Source organism: Electrophorus electricus, chromosome 9, assembly GCF_013358815.1.
Source record: "Electrophorus electricus isolate fEleEle1 chromosome 9, fEleEle1.pri, whole genome shotgun sequence".
NCBI lineage: Eukaryota > Metazoa > Chordata > Actinopteri > Gymnotiformes > Gymnotidae > Electrophorus > Electrophorus electricus.
The window spans coordinates 22,347,078-22,362,748 of NC_049543.1; the positions used below are offsets into that span (position 1 = coordinate 22,347,078).

Below are 15,671 nucleotides of genomic sequence, written 5' to 3' on the forward strand. Positions count from 1 at the left end.
GCTAAGAAACCTGCACCTTCTGGAAGAAGCTGTTTTTTCTTTTGAGTTGTTTTCTCTTGCTCGGGTGCAGAGTGTACATGCGTGTCATCCATCAGCTGAGGTCTGATTGGTGTGTTTGAGTGAAAACACAGGCACGGGTGACGAGGTGCGGCACTGAGCTGGTGGAAGGTGATCATCGGCTGCTTGTTAGTTTTTCAGTATCAGTTTGGTGTGTCCTTCGCCTTGAGGCCAAAGTGTGAGTGAGGTGGTTTTGTTTTGTTTTGTTTTTTTCTTCTTTTTGCTTATTTGTTTTGTTTTTAAACATGGCTTAACCCCTCCAGGTTCATTCAATTCTCCCAGGAAAGTTCAAGGTGCTTCTGTGCGTATGTAACACCCTCTTGTGTACAAAAGCCAAGCGATCCGTCATTGTTGCTGGTAAACGACACGTTCTAACCAACAGTACGGCCACTCACCTTCCTTCTCCTGTGCCGTCCTGCTGCGGTCGGTTGCAGCCATGTTTCCTGTGGTGTGGTAGATGGAGACAAATGGGCTGTCGCCGTGGTAATAAGTAAAGAAACGATGCGCTTGCTTCTGCCTCTCCCCTCTTCCCCGCTCTGCCTTATCTTCCTCTTGGCCTGTGTGCCAGTCTGCCGCAGGCAGCCGGGAGGGCAGCCTGAGCTCAGGCTTATGAGCGGCGGCGTTTCCTCCTCCTCGAGAATACTTGTGCTCCTCTGTTCTCTTCGTCAAGCAAGTCCTCCGCTGTGCTCATTTCTTCCATCTCTGCTCCGTCGCGTGGTAGGAATGGACTGGTACGGTTCGGCTGAAGGGTTGACGGGAGCGATCGCGGTGGCTGGGTCGATGTATGGTGTCTGCCACGCCTCGGCAGTATTGCATGTTTGTACTCAGGGAGTGTGAGGGGCAGGCCATAATGGAGCTTCTTAACAGAGCTCAGGTCATTAATCTCAGTGGGAAAATCGAGCCATCTAGCTGGGCTGCTTGGGCTGAATGCATCTTCACACAGAAATTGCTCGAAGGGACCAGACAGGAAGCTGACGAAGCAGTCAGACAAAGAGGAAGTGCACATGCTCACCTTGCTCTGGGCTGCTGTTGTGTTTGTGCAGGGATTGACTGGCAGCTCTCTCTTCTTCAAGGGTTTGTTAGCGGGCAGAATTTGAATCGGTCTTTTACACATGAGAAGGAATGCCTTCCACATCATGGATTTGCAGAGGTGCAATGCTGCGTGCACACTCTCGCTCTCTCAAATGTGCACATACATGCAAACATACTCAGTGTGAAAATGAACAAATTCTGCAAGCGAGACTGTTTGAGAGGGTGTGTGCGCACATGTTTGTGTTCGTGTGTGTGCGCGCGCATGTTTCGGTCAGTGTGACGAAGTGAATTCATGACACGATCTCCCTTATCACAGCCTACGGGATACGTGTCAATTCACGGAGGCCCTAACAGACTGGCAGATAGGCAGATGCTGCACACCTCACTACACATGCTTTATTTGACCAGCTAGCCCAGATCTTGACTGACCACACCCCCTTCGGCATCTCACAGAGCCTTGCTGGTGTTTGCACCTCTGTGTCTAGAGCTTGCGTTTCTCTTCAGTTGCAACACTCTGGATCCGGACTCTTTGAATGTTTTCATCTTGGGCACTCTCTGGGATTGAGGGTTTGTTCGTTTTTGTTTTTTTGACCGACAACTCCTCCTTGGTACACAATCATCTCATCCAGGCATCGCTCAGTAGATTGTTCCATGACATCAGTGGAAAAACTAAGCACTAGTGCTCTCCAGAGGGTGGCAGGATGGTCCTTATGAACTCTGCTTTGATAAGGTCTTTAACCATGCAGGGTGAAACACAGATCATTTGGCCTGAGTTATAGTAGGGCCTATTGGTCCACAGTTGTGATCCAACACACCTAACTCAGCAATTAAGCATTTGGTCATGATGGGGTAACGCAGGGTGGTTAGAGAAGAGAAAGTGGAAATTCATAGCACTGGATGAGGTGTTAATCCCCAAGGTGTGTGGTGTCTGTAGAAATGCCCCAGGATACCCCTGTACCCACTCAAAGTTGTTTCCTTGCTACCGAGCTTCAGTGTTTAGTTACGGTTTCGAGGACCATGACCTTTGTCACATATGCACCCACTCCCGGCATAATTTCCCTCATTCCTCCCCTCATCTTTGTTCCCCTCCTTCCCTGCCTCTTGTTCCTTAGTAGTTGTGCTAAACCTTAGTGCTGTATTGATTCTCTGGGCTTATATGGGAGCACCCTCTGCTGGCTATCGGTGCTCTGTGCATCTTTTGTATTTTTAAAATGTATTTTTAAAACTGAGCGTTATATTGCGTAGATCCTCTGTGATTTCCCTCCTTGATGGGATCTGAGACTGCGTTTTAAGGTGCTCATTTTATGGGCTGCGAGCCCCCCCCCCTTTTAAAATACATCATGCGCTGTTTGTTTAGGACATGTTTTGACCAATGTTTAGTGTCACTAAAGTGTTAAGCACACTTTTTTTTTAATTAAAAAAAATTTGTGACTCATTATATTTTAATGACCGTTTATTACTTAACAGCCAGAACACTTCATGACACATTAATGTTGAATAGTGGGGAATGAGAACTCTCAAGCCATTCCTGCAGGTTCCCTCCAAAGCTGTTTTACGGTTTGGAGGCCCAGCCCATGTGATTTGCTGCCAAACACTTCTGGGCCTTATTGTGTAGGAGACACTCGTACTGCGTCCCTGCCTGCGTAAATGCTAATGTCCATTGTTTTATTTGGGCAGCATGAATAAAAGATGAGGGGTTATTACCACTTTCAGCACACAGCTTCAACACACGAGGGTGTGGGAGACGGATAACTCTAATAACACATCTCTCTCTCTGTTTCTCTCTCTCTCTGTCTCTCTGTCTTTCTGTCTGTCTGTCATCTCTCTCTTTTCTCCAGAATGCCGGGAAGTCCTTGTCTTCATCAGACAGCCTAGCGAAGGTGCAGGAGGTAGCAAGCTGGCTTTTGGAAATGAACCAGGATCTGCTGTCGGGGGGCAGCAGCAGCAGGGGGGCTGGGCAGCCCCAGAGGCCACGCCCGCCGCCTCTGGGCCCAGCTAACGGGCGGCCGGCCCAGGCCGAGCCCGAGCCGGAGCGCCTGAACCGGCTCCCAGAAGCACCCGGGCGAGAGCCCCCACCCAGGAGGAGGGAGCACGGCGAGGAGGACGTGGATGACGACGAAGAGCAGCGACAAGGTTCCAGAGAGGTGGAGCGAGCGGAGGAGGAGGAGGAGGAGGAGGAGGAGGAGGAAGAGGAGTCATGGCCTCCTCGGAGCGAGAGGGTGGAGCCGAGGAGGAGGGAGGAGGTGAACGGAGGGGAGAAAGGCGCCCAGTGGATGTGGGAGCAGGAGCAGCGGCATAGGCGACGGCGGCGACGGCGGCACGACGACGAAGAGGAGGAAGAGGAGAACAACAACAGTGGAGGGGAGGGACGGGTAGGGGCAAGCCTGCATCCCGGGGAAGACGGCCGCCGACCCGAGGACGGAGAGAGGGAGGAGGAGGATATGGACCAGGAGAGTGATGAGTTTGAACAGTCGGACGACAGTGGGAGGGAGGAAGATGAGGAGGTAGAGGAAGACGAGGAGGGAGAGGAAGGCCTCCACACCCCCTCCCTCAGGACCAGTGTGTCAGACCCTAATGATAACACAGACCACCTCTCAGGACGACAGAACCAAATCTCATCCTCATCTCATCAAACACATCCTCAGGTAAGGTTTCAGTTAAGACCTTACCCAAACACGCCTACCTGGTCCAGCACATTTCCGGTGACAGGAACTGACATCGGTTGTCTTAATGCCGTTGTAATGAACTTCTGTCCTGTACTAGCTGAGTGCTGGACCAGTTGAGTAACGTTGCCAGGTCTTATGGCTGTGCCTTCAAATGATATCTTTAGGTTTTGAGTTTTTCGGCTTTAGCTTCTAACATGCTTGTAAAGATTTATAAATCCAGTTAGCATTGCTGGATAGAACTAATTCAGTGGTGCCGGTTTGTGGCGTATGTCACCCTCTACTGGACATACTGTGCATTAAGACAGCAGCACATAAATATAGAATTGCTTGACATGTGGTCCAGGCCATGTCATCTTGGGTGCCTGTGTCCGTTTATAAAGGAATACGTTTTACATAAATTTTTTTGCTATTTGATTTAGCTCAAGCAAGCTAGACGTGTGTTATGTAGATGTACACGTTGATCATTCTTAATTACAAAGACCAGTCTATATTTGTGCTCCTGTATGAATTTCAATTCCCAGACACACACACACACACACACACACAGAGAGAGAGAGAGAGAGAGAGAGACAGCCAGCCACTCTAACTATGCGTGACATGTCCTTAATGAGCGATTTATAGCTTTCATGCACTCGTCCTGGTATATTCCTGTCTCCCTGCTCACACACGTTCCAAAAGACTCTCAGCTTTCTGTTGAGTTATGAGCAGGTTTCTAAATTCTCACCTCCAAGTGCACTTGTTTATCTGTTCTTAGATGTGTGGGGACCGTGTGTAGCGTGCAGGTTTTATATATCCAACCCACTCCTAGGCTTCCTTGTGACTGCGTGGCCTGTGGCTCACCGCTCCGAATAGCCTGTTTCTTGCCTGCAGGCCAGGCTGTTTTGGCCTGTTCCGGGGAAGCCCCTGTTTTGTACATGAGGCCAAAGTGCTAGTCCAGCCTCCACTGGTGAAACCTCCGACCTTCAGTCTGTGACCTCACTATGTTCATTTATGGGTGATACTCTTTAGAAATGAAACGTATTCCTGCTTCTGTCATTTCGTGGTACCGTGCACTTGTAGTGTTTGACTGTGGACTGGTTGGATTAATTACTGAGAGTTTTAATGTAAGCTGTAGTTGTTTCTGCTGTCATGTTAAAAATGGCTGCCACCCAATGGCTGCTGGGGTTTGTATTTCCTTTGATTCCTTCACAAAGTTCCTTTCTGTGTAGTCCTTAAGTCTCCTGGCCTTCATGTAATGATAATTAAGACATATTAAGCCACAGTGGTTGTTTCTGTACAGGGAGGTGTGCATGGGACCTCCTCCTGTATAATCCCACTGCCTGAAAATAGGGAAGGGAAACCACTTCTCTTAGCCGCAGCATGGCTTTCCCTACCAAAAAAAGGTGGGGGGTGGCCCAAAGGGCCATGGATTTTATTGCTCCTATTCACGAGTCCGTCTGGTTGTCTTTCTGCTCGGTGGGGGCTGTTGTCGCTGAGCAGTGACCTTAACACATGCCTTCCCTGCCACCGATGAGATGGAGGTTTTCTGCTGAGCCATGAGTCAGTCAGACACACACACACACACACACACACAGAGAGAGAGAGAGAGAGAGAGAGAGAGAGAGAGAGAGAGAGAGAGAGAGAGAGAGAGAGAGAGAGAGAGAGAGAGAGAGAAGAAAAGACTCTCCCCCAGTGTACCATGCGAGTGGGCCATGGAGGCAGTGAGTTACTTAAGAGTTGGAAAGTGGGAGTATTTCTGTGTGAGTGAGAGAGACACGAGTGGGGAGAGGGAGGGAGAGAGAGAGAGAGTGCATAAGCAGACAGATTTTCCTCAAGCTGCTCTGCATGTCCTATAGCGTGTCAGAACTGACGTGCGTGCTTGTCACCGTGGCGCACTGGAACACCCAGTAGCAAACAATCCAGAGCTGCTCTGTCTGCTTCTGTCTTGCTGTCGGAGGCTGAGTGGAGTCCTGTATGAGCCAGGATGGGGAATCGCAGCATGAAGAAGGTGGCTGTGCTGCTGGTGAGTGAGGGACTGAGGAGAACACCTGAGCAAATGCGTGCGTGCCACTAGACCGGCTTGGTTTGTGCTGGAGGTGTATTAGAGTTGGCGCTGTGAGGAATGGGACTGTCAGCCTTGCTTGGATACAGTCGTCAGAAGGTTTGTTGGGATCAGCCTCGACCAGGCACTTTTGTGGGTTGTTATGGTTCTTTCGGTGCTCTTTTAGTCTTCATTTGCACACATGGTAAAGAGAGAATTGCAGGTAACTTAATCTGGTCTGTGTTGCTGCTGTGGCACTCAACAGATTGGATAAAATACAGACCCATGAGCAAAGCTGCTGTTCTGTTCCTTGTTGGACGATTTTTTAAGCGTGACCACTGTATGGAGTCAGGGACTATAAGGGTTAGGTAGTTTTTTGAATATTGTTTCACGATTTGTTTTGGTTGATTAAATATAGATTCTTAATGAATTCTTTCCTAGATTGAACTCGTACATCTGTCTCTATGCATATTTAATCTGCATAATACTAGTTCATTGTCATTATTATTGATTTTGTATATCAATTAAAATTAAAATTGAATCAAATTAAATGTAATTAAATGGAATAGTTTGTTCCCCGTTGGCAAAGTTTAACATTAATCTTTTCACTTATCACCCATATTTAAAGGTATTGTTTACATGTGGAGCATTATTTCTCTCAAGATGTTTATCATAATTACAATGAATCTTTTATATATTCATATTGTAATTGTCTTTAAATAAAATAGGAGTGATGTTGAATCGCTACCTTGCGAATGGAATCAAATCAGGGGCCTTTGCAGATACCCAACCCTGCTGAGGACTAGAGGTTTTCAGGACATCTTTTGCAATGGCATTATTTTTTTATTTGGGCTTCGAATGTCCCCATACCATCACCTGACGCCCTGATATTCGGAAGGAATATGGTCAGTCCAGAATGTGTTCACAACTTTAACCACATCAAGATCTGGCACTTCTCAACCTTATTATTTTAAGTGCTGCAAACCCCTGTCAGTGGTGACTCAGATTAAGTGAGGACCATGGATTGTGCAAGTGAGTCTCTTTTCTAGAGCAAAAAAATATCTACTAGATGAAGAAAAATCTGCTTGTGAATGTAGGTCTGCCAGGAGACTGCAAATGCCTCTGAATTCACCGGTCTCAGTTTTCAGCCCTTCGTAAGGAAGTGGGGAAACTCACAAAGTAATGCTACATTTTGTATTCAGTAGACAGCACAACTCTGCTCTTATTTATGAAGCCCAGATGTTTGGGCCTTGGGTAGTTTGTTGGTATCTTTTTAGACTTTGCATGCATTTTGAGTGCATAAAGGGACATAAAGGGAGTTCATGACTCACCTTTATTCTGAGTCGTGTCCCCCCCCCCCCCTTCTGCTCCACAGAAGGTATGCACTAGCGTTAATGCTGATCTGCTCTGCGTAAAATTTGGGTGTAGCATCGGAGTCTAAATGCTTTATCGCCAGAATCGTTGTTTAACATTTGCTAGCTGAATCTGTCGATTGACTGCCTGCGTCCTTGGTACTGAATGTCTTGTTGGTGCACCTGAGTGTAAGGGTAAGGGCTGACTGGTGGAATGTGTAAGCAAGTTTTCTAGCTCTGAGACCACATTGACGGGTGCGTGGTGGTCCGTGGATGGACAGCTTTTCCCACTCTATCTGCATCTGCATGGCCTGCGCTTCTCCTTCATACTCTGATTATCACAGTCTTTATCTAACTGTTTAGATAGCAGGCAATGCAAGTCATATCATATCCTCCACCTGTTCTGTTTCTTTCATGCCTTATTTATATTCTGGTTTGATCCCTGCTGGCAATCAGAAAAGATTTTTCCAAGCCTTGTTCATCTTTTATAGATGTTTTCTAGATAATGTCTATCTGATGTTGCTAAATGTAACTGTAGATTAATCAAGTGTTATGCTGAAAGCTGGTCTTTCCATTTGTAGTTAGTGTCTGTACTGAGCAGTCATTCTCCCTCCATTCATTCACAGGTTCACTCCTTATTACCCAAAGCATTCTTAATTTTTTTTTTCTGGGTATCTTGGCTACCTTTCTATATTAGAAATATTAAATATAATTGATTAAGAAATTTAGTGAATAATTTATTAATATGTTTCCCCCCCCCCATGTATGTTTGTCTTAAATGGCCAACTCTAAGCGAGAGTGGTAAGACCATATCCTGGAGGGAATCTTTTAGCCCTTCTGGTCTGTGTGTGATATACTCACCATATGTTCCTTGTAGCACAGAACAGAGTCTACACACACCATATCAGCTCAATTTTAAACATCAACTTTCTCCAGATTGTTCCAGGGACCATCAGCTGCCTTTTCGCCAAGATCCAGTTCTCCAGTTGTTTCCCGCATCCGTATTCTGCAGCACAGAGAAACGGATGTCATTCAAATGACGGTTCAAATGTGGCATGTGGACTTGGTGGTGAGTGTTGGGTGGACTTGGATGGTGAATGTTCCTTAAATATTTTAGAAATCATGGAGAAGCTTTTTCCCTCTCAGGTTCACAAATGGGGCTTAACGAGTACCTGAAGTTGCGCAGGGACACTGAGCGGTACCGTGCATCGGCCTCTCTGAGAAGAGAGGCATTTCTGTAGATAGGTGCATGTGAGTGTGGTTGGCTTATCGGAGCAGGAATAAACATGTTAAAAACATTTACATGCTAGCATGGGAATGCCCAGAGGAAAAACTTGCAGAACATCCTTTATTAAGCTCTAGTCTGCTATTCTAATTTGCTATGTCTGGTTAGGGTTCCTCCTTCTTGTTTCTTCTTCTAAACCAGCAGTTCTGGTTTTGTGTTTGTGAAATGGTTCGCTTGGAGAAGCAGTTTTGAAGCAGTTGAACTGTTCACCCTCTGCTGCGAGTTCATCCCATCCTGTGTCTGTTTACTGTGGTGGTCATTATTTATCCGAACGAAGCATTTAAATTTGATCACAACACATTCAAAATAGGTTTAAGTCTCATGTTATGTGATGTAAATTTGATTATGATAATATATCATGCTATCATGAGTCACCAGAGTTTGATATGTGCATGGTATTAACACCAAGCTACTTTTGTCATCGTCGTAAATCATTTTTAGCATGTCTTAAAGGCCCAGACCCCTGGATGCCTGTATGTTCATCCTCAGAGGGTCACAGGACTGCACAGGTTAGTGTTTTGTCTTGAACAAGCACTAAACTGCCTCCTGACTGATCATACAATGTGCTTTGCTTCAACAGTGTAGTTTACTTTCTGGTGGTGAGTGTCTGGACCACCATTAGGGCAGTAGCTATCAGGCTATAAAAAAATATTTAAAAATGCTGCTTGGAAGTGAACTTAGCAAATAAATGCTGTGTACTTGTGTGTATTCATCTGTCCGTGTGTGTGTGTGTGTTTTGGGCTCATCTTGCTTGCCTGAATGACTGGTCTGAAATCAGTTAATGGAGCACGACCCGATCAGAACATGCTCCCCACCACTCGCACCCCTGTGTGCGCATTTGCTGCCACTAGTTTGACCAGGGGCCTTTGGCTCACAGCACTCCAAAAACATATTCAGCAGTGCTGAATATTAAGGATATGAAAGGTTTAAGAGGACTTAGAGCTGGCCTAAGTAGGTGAGCTACACCAGTAATGGCAGTTTACTCTTGAGCCCAGTGTTATTAAAACTGACATGATTTGTGTTCTTTTAAGGCATAGTAGTAGAAACACGCACATACACACTCAATCACTAACTAGCTCTGCAAGTCTCTTGAGTAAGAACAAACACACACACACACACACACACACACACCTGGGTAGGTAGGGCAGGAGAACTCAGGCACTTCCTTCCTGAGCCATGAGCTTCAGCATCACAGGAAGAGGATTGAATCTTTTATAGCTCCACGAAATCAAGTATGCCCTTTCTGAAGGCACAACACAGTCTGCCGCCATTGTAATCTGGCTCCTGGGTTCCTCATGTCTCGCAGCTCAGGGCACCTTTCTGTAGTTCACTTGGTGTCTGTCTGTCTGAACACTTGTTCTATGTTTGGATTCAGTTGCATACATGCGCATACCTGTGGGTGGTTGGGTGGGTGGGTCTGACTGAGAGAGCATACTTTAATGGGCTGGCTTTGATGTGTCTTATGGGTAGGCAGGCTGGCACTGTTTGCAATGTAGCAGTATGTTTCCGAACACATTATATGAAAGCACACTGTGCATCCCAAATGGCACATACAGTTGATGGGCTAAATGACCAGCATCATGCACATGTGCAGTAAAACCAAACAATCTTATACACCAACCGCCAACCCAGGCCACTCCCCTAGCCTCTACCACACACCTCCCTCTACCCAGACACCTCCTTCTACCCTATACCCTGGCCCCTTCACCTACCCTCTACCACACACCTCCTTCTACCCTATACCCTGGCCCCTCCACCTACCCTCTACCACACACCTCCTTCTACCCTATACCCTGGTCCCTCCACCTACCCAGGCTTGTCATGTTCTCATGCTACTGTCGTTGTGCAGTCCTCATCTCTTGTTCACTGCCTGCTCTGCTGCAGGGGCTAAGTGTCCTGTGCTTATGTGTGTTTTAATATTGGGCCATCTTGCCCTGGAACTGGCTAGCACTGATGTTAACATCCTACTGAAATCTATATTGAATAAGTTGAAATGAACTGCAACATAATCCGGATAGGCTGTCCTTGCTGGCAAAGTATTCTGTTGTAATTTAGCCACAATAATTTTTAAATCAACTGCTTGTAATTCATAATACTAAGATTGTATCTTCTTATCTGCTCCCAGCTATGAGGATGGAACTTGTGTAGTGCAACTTGAAACCACTGAATGGCCCATTCAGGGTTCATTAGATGAAGAGGGATGGGCCTTATAATGTGATGTGTATTTATTTAAAAAAAGAGAGAGAGAGAGAGAGAGAGACGGAGAGAGACGGAGAGCGAGAGAGAGAGAGAGACAGACAGAGAGCGAGAGAGAGAGACAGACAGAGAGCGAGAGAGAGACAGACAGACAGACAGAGAGAGCGACAGAGACAGAGATGGAGACAGAGAGCGAGAGACAGACAGAGAGAGACAGAGTTCAAAGGTAAATAAACAGGATTTGGAGAACAACATTTCTGTTCAACATATTAAATCATGACTGAATTATTAATCTGAATGATTGATTAGATTTTGCATTAGCAGTTTTGCTTTCTCTGATGGCTTGTGTTTAGTGCTATTCATTTTGACCGTAGGTTATGGTTTTGATGCATCAGGAAGCAGAATAAACACTAATTTATTAATTTATAACTTTGCTTTGCTGCACTTCTGATGGAGTCAGTGTTGGGTTAAATCCTTTCATAGCGCATTATTATGTTATTGTCGCCAGTGAAGGCAGCTAGCAGAATCTGCAACGTTTGTCAGAACTTCCCTGGCTCGCGTGTGGGTGTGGGTGTGGGTGTGTGGGTGTGGGTGTGTGGGGCTAGATTTGATCTGTTTCTGACACTTTTCTGCTAAATCTGGCCCAGATAATGGAAGCTGCGGTGTGCTGTGGTTTCCAGCGGGAGCTCCACAGTTGCACCATCTGCACTGGGTTCTGCCAGAAATCCCACTCTGTGGTCTCACATTACACTTCTTAGCTTGACTCAGATCTCTTCAGGGTCCATCCTCGCAACCATGCTAAGAATCAGTGCGTGCCAATTATCTGCAAGAGATCTTTCTCCCCTACCCCCGTTCATGAATTACAATATATAATAAAACTCAAAACTTTTCGTTGAGTTTTTCATATGGTTTGTATGGAGTTCACTTATGTTAGTTGGGACCTTTCTATTGTGCTGCGCTGTTCTATTAAGCTGTGTGTCTCCCTTGTCCATGACTCCAGTCCTATTTGGTTTTAACTAATAAGAAGTATACCTGTGTTCTACTTTCATCCAGCTGTGAAGGTTTAACAGGTTTAAATTTATTTAAACAATACAAAGGTGTAGGATACTCCCTCAGGGCAAAACATCTAAATAATGGCTATATAACTAGATATTTAAGGCTAGAGACAGAAGCTTCATGCACTGCAAGTCCAGATTAGTTTGATTATTATTTTAGGTTTGATGTCAAGGAAAAGTTAAGACTTATTTATATTGAAATAAATACACCCGTACAGATGTCTTTCACTGTACTGGTTTGTGCTTGTAGACATAATGCAGAAATGAAAAAAAATATTCAAATGGTTTGAAGCTGTGTTTGTTTATTTATTTATTTATTTATTTATTTATTTATTTATTTATCCTTTTTTTTGTGTGTGTAATTATTAAGCCTCATTTTTGGCCAATTTTGACAGCACTGTGCCATGCACAGACAAGCAGATGTGCTGTAGCTCAGGATCCCTCCATGCCATGCGTGCGAGTATGTATATGTCTGATGACTAGAGGCAGACTCTCACAGTGAGAGTGAATCATATTAGATGTACTGTAATGTAGTGTAGGTTGTACTCTTAATATGTTAATTAACATTCAGTTGGGCACTGAGTGTGGGTTGGAATATCAGTGCAGGTTTAAGTGATTGCGTGTTTGGCATATGGTTACACGAGTAACCCATATCACACCTATCGGATGCCTAACATCTTATTTCAAGGGGCTAATGTAATTCCAGAGAAAAGACACACTGGAATACTATATTGTTGGTGCTCAGGGTCTGTGGCTTACAAATTTCTGCTGATTTTCCAGCATTTTAGTTAAAGCTTCTTATTATAATCACTATACATTAGAAGTTTAACTTTGATTTCACTGTCTGTGCATTGGATAGGCTGCAGCTGTTATGGCAGCAAGACAATATTTAAAGAGTTGTCAATGTTTGTGCGTAAAAGCTCTCCTCAGTGGTTAACTCTGCCTCTCTTGGAACTTTCCTATTGGAGTCCTGGAAATGGTTGCTACGCAACTCCCATTATTTCTCCTGTCGCCGTGGGGATAAGGTAAAGGAAAATAGTTGGATGATGGCGCAGGTGAACCACAGCTGTAGGCTGCGGTGGTGCCTTTATCATAAATGTTTTGGTGGTTTTTTTTTGGTTTTGGTTGTATCAAATAGGAGTTATCTCCATCTCTGCCTTCATTTTCATGCCTTAAACACTTTTTCCCTTCAACAAAGTCTTTACTTGACGTTCTGTGTCTTTCAGCCCAGTATGTACATACCACTTTTAATAAATCTTCTTTTGCTTGAGACTCATGCATTCCCACTTTGTGGCACTAGAGGGCACCAATGAACCAGTTTCTGTGTTGCAATTACCTAACCTTTAACACCTGGTCCTGGATCAGCACTGTCATCTACTTCATTGACCTGACACTATAATAACTGTCCTGAGATCTGTGTTTTTAGGGGATTATATTGGACCTCTGTGTGACAACTGTGCCAGAAACAATCCCTGGCTTAATCATTTAATAAGCCATTTCCCATTTGTGGTTGAACCTATGCCAAGCCTGACACAGGGAGCCATGGCCTGCTCTGATCTCTAGCCTGTTTCTTTACACAGACCCAAAGTCCAAACTGTCTGGAAGAGAAACAGCAGAGCTGGACTGAGGTCAGTCTGTGAGCACCTTTTCCACAAACACTGCCTTGGGAAGGAGTGGGTAGGGTCTGCAGTGAGCATGCTCAGAACCAGCCTGTGCCAGCTTCATCCTTGGGCTTTATGAGCTGGCAATCTATACCACAAAATTACACATCTACACACACACACACACACTCACTCACTCTGTCTCTCTCTCAGTAGAATATGTTTAAGAGAAATTCTGTGAAAAATGATGGGTTTTTTTTGTTTTGTTTGAAAAAAAAAGATGAACTAGATGCAAGCTGTTTAATTTAGGGTTCAAATATTTTCCCGTTATGTGATTGTTTTACAAATAGTTGAATTTTTATCCCTCTGAAGTCTAAGGTATTTTCTCTGTTTTTACATATTTTCTTAAATTCACTTTAAAGGCTCTTACTTATAGCATGACATCCATGTTTCATGTCAAAATGTTCAGACCAATCTCAGCTCTCTGCCTAATGGTACCATTTGTAAAATAACATTCATTTTGGCATCGTTCTCTTTTTAATTTTTTTTATTATCCTTCTTCATCAAAGGAATCAAACCCCTTAAGCTCCAAAGCTCCGTTACTTCCGTCACTACTTTCCGAAATCGCTGCAACTTTTAGCTAGCTAGATGTGGACTGAACGAGGAAGAGATGTTTCCGACGTTAAGGGTATAGCCTTTGTGATGTCATGATTGTTTATTGGTTAGTTTCGCACAGATTGACACACACATTCATCAATCACACACGGCGAGTAGATGGCTAAGACCTGAGTGATATTCGAACACGCGGCGAGAGGCGGATGATGTGCGCCGTAACCTATAATCTAATCTCTCATTAGACTTTTTATTCCTACTATTGTTTACCTTACTATTGTTTACTCCAAATTTATCCAAATTTAAAGGGCAAGTTGCACAGATTCAGGAAATGTTTGAACTATATTTCTACGCTGTCTTATTGCAAAGATATAAATAGAAACATCGCGAAAGCTCGAAAATCTCGCGCCGGTGCGCGCGTTGACCGCACGAGGACCACATGACGACAACTACGTAGTCACACGTCCTTAAAGACATAACACACTTCTGTTTTGAAGGACAAATCAGGTATTTTCTGCGTGAAAATGTACTTAATGTATGCTTTGGAGGATTGCCTTGTAAGTCTAAGAGTTCTCTTAGCATGCAAATTTGTTGTCCCTATGAGTGCCCAATGAGAGAAGGGTTTCTGCTCCACACAGCATGTGCATCAATTATTCATATGAGCCTGAAATTTCAACCAGTCATTTGGTTGTTCTACTCCCAATGGGTGCCTGAAAAGTGTGCATGTGCGTTTGTCTGTCTGTGTTTGTGTGTGCCCCTGTTTGTATCCTTGTGCTTGTGCATGTGTGTTCGGTTATGTATGTGTGCCCTCTCTAATGGAAACAATGTTTTGGGCTGATCAAGGGATATTCTTATCTTTGATTGATTTGATTGCTTGCTTGCTTATTATGCATGTCCATTGCTGGGGGGGTGTGTGTGTGTGTGTGTGTGTGAGTGAGAGAGAGAGTGCAGAACAGGCTGCCACGTTACATTTTGTACTTGTTTTGTGCTTGCATATAAACATAGCTTAATGCTGCTTTTATAAAGCTCCTTTTATTGACTCTCATTTAAATAATTGCATCCAATTATGGAAACTCCACAGTTTGGTGTGGTGGTATAGCTGTTTGGAGACGAGTATTCTGCTAGTCAAACCGATGTTCATGGTCTCCTGTAGCAAAAATGTTTATTACTTAATTGTTTATTAATTAACTGGATACTCATTGGAGCTTGCTTTTTCCAGTCCTCTTTGGCCATTTCTGCTCACGTGTGTGAGGTTTGACCTCTTTAGTAAAGGAATGACGGAAAGTTCTATATTCTATAACCCAGAGTAATTGAATAACTGTTAAACCCTTGGACATGGTTTAACAGTTTTTTGCAATAGGTCCACTTTTAATTCCCTTAAACTCAGACCTTGCTTGCACATAAGTGATTGAAAACATTTGGCAGTTTGCATGCTGTGTACCGAACCCAGTAACATTTAACTGTTACAGAATAATGGCGTTTCTTAAGTAGTTGATTTTCCACAATCTTTATTCTACTTCCAATGTCTGTGCTGCGAGAAGTGCGCTCTGGTTGCATGGGAGCAGTTAACATTATTTATTGCACTATATATTGTGTACACACATGCACTTGCAAAGTTAGCCTGTTGCTTTAAGAGTTCTTATGGTGGACCTTAATCATATTAGGTGCTTCACATGGAATACCATGTAATTAATAGCTCCCACTTGCTCCCTTTTGTCTACATGTCCACATCTTTGTCTCCGGCTATGTCCAGTACTATATTTACTGACTGTAACTCATCATGTCAATTTGCAGT

The 15,671-nt window shown here is 44.4% G+C and overlaps 1 protein-coding gene and 1 long non-coding RNA gene across 2 annotated transcripts in view; both read left to right on the top strand.

The window, feature by feature from the left end:
* The window catches only part of LOC113582221, a 41,473-nt gene extending 38,437 nt beyond the window's left edge, over positions 1-3,036 (top strand). Inside the window, exon 3 of the long non-coding RNA XR_003411144.2 lies at positions 2,928-3,036. This is a non-coding gene — a long non-coding RNA (uncharacterized LOC113582221). The remainder of the gene's footprint in view (positions 1-2,927) is intronic.
* A 280-nt stretch (positions 3,037-3,316) lies between these two features.
* On the top strand, positions 3,317-13,303 carry LOC113582226 (zinc finger and BTB domain-containing protein 47-like). Its single transcript, XM_027017886.1, has 2 exons — positions 3,317-3,734; positions 13,244-13,303. Exons 1-2 carry the CDS (start codon positions 3,363-3,365, stop codon positions 13,301-13,303), a joined length of 432 nt encoding a protein of 143 aa, XP_026873687.1. The 5' UTR covers positions 3,317-3,362.
* The last annotated feature ends 2,368 nt before the right edge of the window (positions 13,304-15,671 follow it).

Coding starts and splice junctions, on each gene's coding strand:
- LOC113582226 (XM_027017886.1), top strand. CDS start 3,363: ATGTGGGAGCAGGAGCAGCGGCATAGGCGACGGCGGCGACGGCGGCAC. Junction 3,735..13,243: donor CTCATCAAACACATCCTCAG/GTAAGGTTTCAG, acceptor TTCTTTACACAG/ACCCAAAGTCCAAACTGTCT.